The sequence below is a fragment of the Megalobrama amblycephala genome, linkage group LG2, assembly GCF_018812025.1.
Source record: "Megalobrama amblycephala isolate DHTTF-2021 linkage group LG2, ASM1881202v1, whole genome shotgun sequence".
Taxonomy (NCBI): domain Eukaryota; kingdom Metazoa; phylum Chordata; class Actinopteri; order Cypriniformes; family Xenocyprididae; genus Megalobrama; species Megalobrama amblycephala.
In genome coordinates, this window is record NC_063045.1 from 23,548,494 (window position 1) to 23,557,363 (window position 8,870).

The 8,870-nt window shown below is 35.4% G+C and overlaps 1 protein-coding gene across 2 annotated transcripts; it reads right to left on the reverse strand.

Annotated features, from left to right (window-relative positions):
• Positions 1–725: 725 nt before the first annotated feature.
• LOC125253279 (CD276 antigen homolog) lies at positions 726–7,328 on the reverse strand. 2 transcript variants are annotated; one of them, XM_048167209.1, is made up of 5 exons: positions 7,144–7,328; positions 5,029–5,072; positions 4,544–4,804; positions 1,170–1,487; positions 726–1,005 (listed from the first exon to the last, which is right to left on the reverse strand). In XM_048167209.1, exons 1-5 carry the CDS (start codon positions 7,161–7,163, stop codon positions 926–928), a joined length of 723 nt encoding a protein of 240 aa, XP_048023166.1. In that variant the 5' UTR covers positions 7,164–7,328; the 3' UTR covers positions 726–925. The 2 variants fall into 2 exon arrangements, with proteins under 2 accessions (XP_048023166.1, XP_048023158.1); XM_048167201.1 differs by having other exon boundaries at positions 4,544–4,870; positions 7,144–7,316.
• Between the last annotated feature and the right edge of the window lie 1,542 nt (positions 7,329–8,870).

An 8,870-nucleotide genomic window follows, 5' to 3' on the forward strand; every position in this document is an offset into this window, starting at 1 on the left:
GAATCTCAACATAACACCAACTATTACGTAACAGTCAGGATCATTAATATGTACGACCCCAATATTTGCATATGCCAGCCCATGATCGAGGCATTACACAAGGGCAGCCAGTATTAACGTCTGGATCTGTGCACAGCTGAATCATCAGACTAGGTAAGCAAGCAAGAACAACAGTGAAAAATGGCAGATGGAGCAATAATAACTGTCATGATCCATGATAACATATTTTTAGTGATATTTGTAAATTGCCTTTCTAAATGTTTCGTTAGCATGTTGCTAATGTACTGTTAAATGTGGTTAGAGTTACCATCGTTTATTACTGTATTCGCGGAGACAAGAGAGCCGTCGCTATTTTCATTTTTAAACACTTGCAGTCTGTATAATTCATAAACACAACTTCATTCTTTATAAATCTCTCCAACAGTGTGTAATGTTAGCTTTAGCCCATTAGCCACGGAACACTATCAAACTCATTCAGAATCAAATGTAAACATCCAAATAAATACCATACTTAAATGATCGGATGCATGCATGCAGCATGCATGACAAACATTTTGTGAAGATCCATTTTGAGGGTTATATTAGCTGTGTGATCTTTGTTTATGCAATGTATTAGAGTCGCGAGCTCGGGGGCAGGAAGGATTTAAAGGGGAAGCAGCCTGAATCTGCACATATTTAATGATGCCCCAAAATAGGCAGTTACAAAAATTAATAAAAAAAAAATCTATGGGGTATTTTGAGCTGAAACTTCACAGACACATTCTGTGGAATCCTTAGACTTATATTACATCTTGTGAAAAAGCATTCTAGGGCACCTTTAACTACAGCGCTAACAGACATGTCTTCAGCTGTTTCTCAAAGGCTGTGATGATCTCAGCAGGTTTTGTTGAGGAACCACAAAGGAACAAATTTCTTCTGTCAATACTCACAGAGCAGAATAGAAACAAAGAAAAGGCACTAGAAGTAAAATCTTCTCTGGTTTTGATTGTGCTCCTTGGTTAATTTCTGGTGGACACAAAGACAATTGTGTTAGGTTGAGTAAAAACGAATGAAAAATATTTCATTGTGTTTTAAAAGAGGTCTCAAAACAATGTTAAACAATCTCATTCTCACTTATTTAAAATCATTAAAAACATTATTAGCTTAAATTAAACCTCTTTTTCACAAACCTAGTTTCACACTTTGAATTATTAATTCATTTGTGATGTAGCATTTGTAGATTCCCGTATCATTGTGTTGAAGGTTGTTGAGTTTGAGTGAGAAGTTTCCATTCAGATACTCCTCAGGGAAGGTTGCAGTTCTGTTCTTATATGATGAATCCTGTTTTTCCACTGAAACTTCACCCTTAATAATGTCAAACACATTCAGGGTCTTATTGTGTCTCCATTTGACTGTAATGTCTTCAGTTGTAAATATACGTTCTCTAGCAGAACAAGGTAAAACAGCAGAGCCTCCAATAACATCCTCAATCGGGACCTGCAAAGGCACTGAAAACAGAGAGAAGTATTAATAATAAAAAATGTTTTTCATGCATCAAAAAAGGAATTTGCTTTATTAATGACTGCTGACTCAATGGCATCTTAACCTGTTTACTGTCAGTCAGAGAATTCAAATTCTGAAACCCAACCCCAAACCACATTTAAAATGCAGTTTATACATAAAATAAATTGAATACACGTCTGCTGGTGGTTTTACATTTCTGAAAGGAATTTCTATTTTTTTTTGTTTTATTGCTTAATATATTAAAAACGTTTGTCCACCAAATGAATATCCTGTGGTGAAACGTGCAGGGAAAACAAAAACAAACAAACAAACAAGAAATGACATCATATGGAACACCCCTGCAAAAATATTGGATATTTTGACCTTTTTATAGCAAGGCAAGGTTAGTTAAAGGATTAGTTCACTTTCAAATGAAAATTAGCCCAAGCTTTACTCTCTCAAGCCATCCTAGGTGTATATGACTTTCTTCTTACTGATGAACATAATCACATAAATATTAATAAATATCCTGATGCATCTGAGCTTTAAATGGCAGTGAATGGGACCAACTAGTATGAGCTGAAGAAAGTGTCTCCATCCACATCCATCCATCATAAACATACTCCACATGGCTCCGGGGGGTTAATAAAGGCCTTCTGAAGCGAAGCGATGCATTTGTGTAAAAAAAGTATCCATATTTAACAAGTTGTGAAGTAAAATATCTAGCTTCCACCAGACCGCCTTCCGTATTCAAGTTACGTAGAAAGTGTAAACTGGCACTGCAACAGTTACATTTTTTCCATAAGTTGAATAGGGAAGGCGTAGGACATAGCATAATTTGTGAACTGCAAGAGTTTTACACATTCTTCGTACATTGAATACGGAAGGCGGTCTGGCGGAAGCTAGATATCTTATTTCATAACTTGTTTAAATATGGATTTTTTTTTTTTTTTTTTTACACAAACGCATCGCTTTGCTTCAGACGGCCTTTATTAACCCCTCCGGAGCCATGTGGAGTACACGTGCGTCAGGATATATTCATTAAGATTAGGGATGTCCAGATCCGATCACATGATCGGAAATCGGGCCCGATCACGTGATTTCAGACTCGATCGGAATCGGACGTTACCTCCCGATCAGGACTCGGATATATATGTATTAGGGGTGCAACGGTTCTCAGTAAAAAATCAAACCGTACGGTTCTCCACTTACGGTTCGGTACGCACTTGCACCGCGGTCCATCTCGAATGACGACGCTTCTATTGGTTAATATGGTTTGTTTAAAATAGCAACGTGGAAAACAGACAGACAGAGTTCAAATAATGTATGTTTCAGTCGATGGATGCGCAAAACGTTAGAACAACAATAATCAGAAAGCGTGGACAAAACAGTCACTCTTTGTAAACTGTTAACTGCGAGTGCCGTATGCTCTAATGTCCAGTCATTTACGCCGTCATCACCCGGGTGTTGATAGTGTGCGAGCGCAGGTGAGACCTGAACAGCACACGTTGCTGTCTGTGTTTAAACTAACTCATTTAAGCCTTGCTGATTTAAACCTTCAAGAACAAGACGCGAAAGAGAACTCGCACGCGCTGTGAGAAGATTTGTGTGCGCTCATCCGAAGCGCGCACACGCTTATTTCAGTCAGCGCTCAAATACTGAGTTCTCTTTCAAGTCTTGCACTTCAGCGGACAAATTCATACAAAAATTATGTCAACATGCCCGTCTTAGCGAGTATCCTAGCAAACATAGTCGGTTATGTCTTAAGTGAACGTATATTAGTCGAGAAAGACAGCGCATGTGTAAGAGTATATGTACTGGATCGTGCATGTCTTATAGGGAAAAAAACTATTCCTTCTGCCTGTTTTTAATGTTAAATCAAACAACAAATAACAAAGAAATCACTCACTGCTCTTGACTGAATAGTTTTTGTAACTTCAATAATGATTAATCTTTATTTATTTTATACAGTAAAGATAATATGCAGTGTTATTTTATATTTGATTACTTTATCCATTTTCTGTACTTGAAAACTACTGTTAGATACCTGAAAAACCTGAAAAGCACTGTTCCTGGATCCTGGATCTGTTTTTTCGCTCTTCTTTATTCTTTTTCATGTATTATAGAAGTATCGGATCGGGACTCGGTATCGGTAGATACTCAAAATCAAATGACTCGGACTCGAGGGCAAAAAAACGTGATCGGGACATCCCTAATTAAGATTTCTCTGTTTGTGTTCATCAGAAAGAAGAAAGTCTTATACACATAGTATAGCTTGAGGGTGAGTAAAGCTTGGCTCATTTTAATTTGAAAGTGAACTAATCCTTTAAGGTTATGAAATGTCATGCTGTATGACTTTTCAAAACACCTTCTGAATTAATCATTCATATATTTGAAAATTAATTTTTACTTGAAAACATATCAAGCCTATCCAAAAAAAAAAAAAAAAAAAATATATATATATATATATATATATAAAATTTGTATACACTGTTATATTTTTGTATATTGGCATTAAAGTTCTACAGACTATATAAGTAACTTTGTAACTACATTCTTTTCATACTCTTACAGTCAACTAATTCTACTAACCTGAACCCTATAATGTAACAGTCTACTACAGTCTATTACTCTAATGAGAGTTAGTTAGATGAAAGTATAAGTTAACTGAAATTTCTTATAGTTAATATAATGTCAAAAGTGGACCATCGAAATTGTGTAACCAAAAAATAAATAAGATTTGGTAACACTTTAGTATAGGGAACATGTATTTACTATTAACTACGACTTTTCCCTCAAACTCCTAATTTACTGCTTATTAATAGTTAGTAAGGTAATTGTTAGGTATTGGGTAGGATAAAGAATGAAGAATAAGGTCATGCAGAATAAGGCATTAATATGTGCTTAATAATTAATAATAAACAGACAAAATTCTAGTAATATGCATGCTAATAAGCAACTAGATAAAAGTAAAAATAAAATAAAATAAAATAAAATAAAATAAAGTGTTTCCTAAGACTTTTTTTTAAATTTTATATATATATATTTTTTTTTTACAAACCTTCAATGAGTAGCTCCACAGTCTGAATATCTGATTCCTCTATGATGTAGCACTGGTACTTTCCTGTATCATTGTATTCAAGATTGTTGAGTTTGAGTGAGAAGTTTCCTTTCTCGTACTCATCAGGGAAGGTTTCAGCTCTGCTCTTGAATGCCGGATCCTGTCCTTCTACAGAGCCTTGACCCTTAATAATGTCATACACTTTCAGTGTGTCATGGTGTTTCCAGTTCACTGTGATGCCTTCAACTGCAAACTGAGATTCTTTAAAAGAACATGGTAAAGCGACAGAACCTCCAATTAAACCCACAACAGTGACCTGCAGAGACACTGAAAACAGACAGAAGTTACAATAATAAAGAAACACAGCTTCAATGCAAAAACATGAATTAATGCAGGTGTTTAAAACTAGACAATTTAAAGATGTTTCCTCTTTATCATGGACATTTTTTCATGTCATTGACCCTGCAAAGATCATTACTGCTCACCTTCATTCATCAACATAAACAGAGGAACTAATACAATACAGCACCTGTAAACACAGAAAGAATTGAAATATTTATTAAAAATGTAAAAATAAGATTCACATTCCTGTGAATGTTGTTAAACCGTTTAGGTCTATTGTTTGGTTAGTGCATTATTGTAAACAGACACCTCCGAAGTCTTGCTACTCCAATAAAGTTAAAAATTTCACAAATCAAAGCATTTGCTCTTAAGTGTGTTAGGTTTCCAGATCCAAGTCTCTGCTCAGTTTCAAGAGAGAATACGATCTCCCCATTTATGCCATTTTGGATCCTAATTTGGTTTTGGAGGTCTCCTACAATAGGTTTACATGCATCCAAGGTAAAAAAAAAAACAAACAAACAAAAAAACACTTGTATATTTTTTGTGTATAATATATATTTGCTCTCTCTCTAAACCTCTCCTTTCCAAGAGCCTCCTCTGGTCTGATTGGTCAGATGGCCCAGTCTGTTTTGACTGGTCTACGACAAACAGCATGTGTTGTTTCAGGCAGTTCAGAATCACTTCTTTCTTTTGGGAGACAACAACTCCATTTATCTGCACTTTGATCTTAAAAACTTTGCAGACCTTCTACATTCACAAACAGCTATACCACACACGTCATGAAAGGTAATATACGAAAAAGCATAATGGGGCACTTTAAGCTAAGCTTTTAACATTTTAACAATTCATTAAAGATGAAAATGGATAGAAAATGTCACCATCAAATGCTTCTGCCTCTGATCTATTCCTCTTCCTCTATTAGTTCAGTGTCAGACGAAAATGTAGATCAGTCAATAGAGACATTCATTAGGCATATTTCTAAGTTATCTGGGGCTAAGTTATCAATAGTTTGTTCTTAGTTTTTAAATTAAATTAATCTCTAAAATCTATAATATGCTCAAACGTAGTTTGGATTTGTAGGTTCACAGGTCAATTCAGTTGCTAGAAACCCCTGAAGTTAAGCTACAACTAATGGCTTTCTTAAAAGGCACTCTATGTAGTTTTTTGTCACTAGAGGTTGCCCATTCAAAACAAAGGCGTAGCTTGATGACACAGAGATTGAGCGAGGATTCTTGGGAAATATCTTCTTCACCTCACAGCCAGTGAAAAATAATTGGGACAGATTAATAATGTTACTAAAGTATGAAGTGAAGCAGGGCCAAGTGATGTTGTAGTTGAACGTTACGGCTGTAGCGATTGCTAATAAGAGACGAGTGTGACACATGCATTGAGAGCAGAGGAACTTTAATTATGCCACAGTCGCTGCTTCCACTTCTTCCAGTCAAGTGTAGTAGGTGGGGTAAAGCAACACTGTTTTATCATATCAGCTATAATTGAGTGTGTTGAAAAATATGTTATAACGTTACTCTGTGCGTTCACTCGGCGGATGCTATGAGACACTTGTTGCACACTGCAGTAAGCAAGTTGACAATCGTTGGTTGTCAATATCATGTCGCTGCTTAAAATTCGCAAACATTAATTTATTGCACATTTATTGCAAAGTCTGAATTGATCAGAAGTCCGAATGTGCGAATATAAAACCAACTTTACCTAAGTCTGCAAGAGTTGAATTGGGTGTGTTAGATGAGGGAGACATGCAAAATGTGCAGTGGTGGGGGGTCCCCAGGACAGGTTTGAGAACCACTGCTCTAGGGTACTGCAGGTATGTCACTGACAGGCATGTAAAAATGACTTATTTCTCTGGGTTTAAACAATCTTGGAAACATCTGGTATAATACAAGTACACAAGTAAACAACATATATAACCCTGTTCTAGTGGTTTTTGGATATTTTAATCCAAAAGTCTTACATATTGTGCCTTAAACCCTAGGGGTTTGTTGCAACTGGGCCCAGATTGTCAGTAACTATATATGCCGAGATAACTTTAGTCTGCGTCCACATCATTCAGGATAAATCTTTTCCCTGTCTGTATAGAAACAGTTTATACAGACATACATTCAATAAATACAAGATCAAACATGCTAGCCGTATTTATATAGTTTTAAGCAGTTAGCACTTAGTTTAAGCATTAGCCCAATTACTTTATTTAAATTTCTATATATAATGCCGAGTAACATGAAAATAATCAGATCGCATACCTGATGATCATGACTGACATGAAAAGGTTACAAATGTAACTAATGTTTATACGTTTCTTAAATTGCGGAGGTCTATAAAACAATGGCTCCAGGAGAAACGCGGTGAACAGACGTGCAACTACATAGTGCCGTAAAACGGTTCAAACCTGTCGCAAAATGGTTGTATCATTCTTGGGCTGCGTACCAGTTCGGTTTTTAAATGCCCTTCCCTTGCTAACTTCCCTCGGTCTCGTTGACTCGGATATACGTCATTGCTTACGTTGCACGAGTGCCCACTTCTGGTGGAACCTGGGAGAACTTAAGCTGTTATCTTTCTCCTTTTATAAACCGCGATTTAGACTTTTCTTTGAAGGATATATTTCTTTATTTTTCGAGGAGTGACTATGCTATTGATCTTGTTGTTAATTTCTTTGTGTTGCATTGCAAATTTTATTCACAAAAACAAATTTCTCAAGACATTGCCTAGATTTGATGTCTACATTGCTGAGATTTCCCTTGTTATTAAATCTCTTAAACTCATTGATAATAACAAGAACAACAAATTCTTTAAGAACTATGACCATTTTTTTCTTACTGGCTGAGGTTTCTTTTGTCTGTATGTTTTTTTTTTTTTTGTGTTGTTGTTGTTGTTTTTCCCTCAATTTATATTAATGTGTTTAATGCAGTGCTGTTTCTTTCCTTGCAATAATAATAATAATAATAATAAATAATAAAAAAAATTTAAAAAACTTCTGGCGGAACCTTTGCAATGAGCTGAACTGGAAAGTCCTAAGCCCTTGATCACTTGGAATCCGCAATGGAGCTGATTTATTATTTATTTTTTCCCCTTACAAATTTGTTTAATACAGCATTCTATATGTATATATGTGTGTTTTAAATGTTTAAAAAAATAATTAATATATCATAGAATTGTTTGTGGTAGGGTAAATTAAACGCGATGTGCGATGACGTCATAATCGTGTTGCATTGTGGGTTATGGAGCTGCCTGTAGTGTACATGTGAAGTAGACTTAAAATCGAGGGAGCGAGGGTCTGTCCATGTAAACTTCCCTCGTCCACTTCACGAAGTGGAACGCACTTCAAAATGGCGGCAGGGATTCCCCTGAGGGGAAGTGTGTAGGGAAGTTCGCGAGTGCGTGTCTAAAACTGGAGTGGAACACAGCCTTGTTGTGTCTAGCAACGGCCGGAAGTGAGGCAAAATTTCATAATAAAACAACAGTAAATTAATATGCTACTTAACAGATTGTATTTATTAACGACTACACCTACCCCCAACCCTAATTGATTTAATACAGTTATTAAATAAAATAAATAAATATTAAAATGTCTAGTGGCCGTAGCTGTATCCCTTCTAATCTTTACCCCCAGACTTTATATAAAACAGTTGTTTGTCGTAGAAAACCCAAAATACAGTTAACTTCAAATTCATTTTTTAATAGCAAATACGTTAAAGAATGCAGGACAAATAGTAATTTTTTTGATGTGACCACAGAAAAATAATTTATTCAGCGTACAACGTGTCTATGTCTATTCCCTGAGTGTTAAGTGTACAAGTGTCTATTACCTGATCTCTGATGAGTTTTATACATTTTTAGATATTTTTCACATATACAGACACTTAATATTTAATGGTATAAGTTGATTAGTTAATTGCATCTGATATATTAATATTAATTAATATACTTTCAATAGAACATTTGCAATGGGTTTGTAAAAACTGTTTTTTTT

Coding starts and splice junctions, on each gene's coding strand:
- LOC125253279 (XM_048167201.1), bottom strand. CDS start 7,163: ATGTCAGTCATGATCATCAG. Junction 5,073..7,143: donor ATGTCAGTCATGATCATCAG/GTATGCGATCTG, acceptor CTGTGTTTACAG/GTGCTGTATTGTATTAGTTC. Junction 1,006..1,169: donor AATTCAAAGTGTGAAACTAG/GTTTGTGAAAAA, acceptor TGTGTCCACCAG/AAATTAACCAAGGAGCACAA.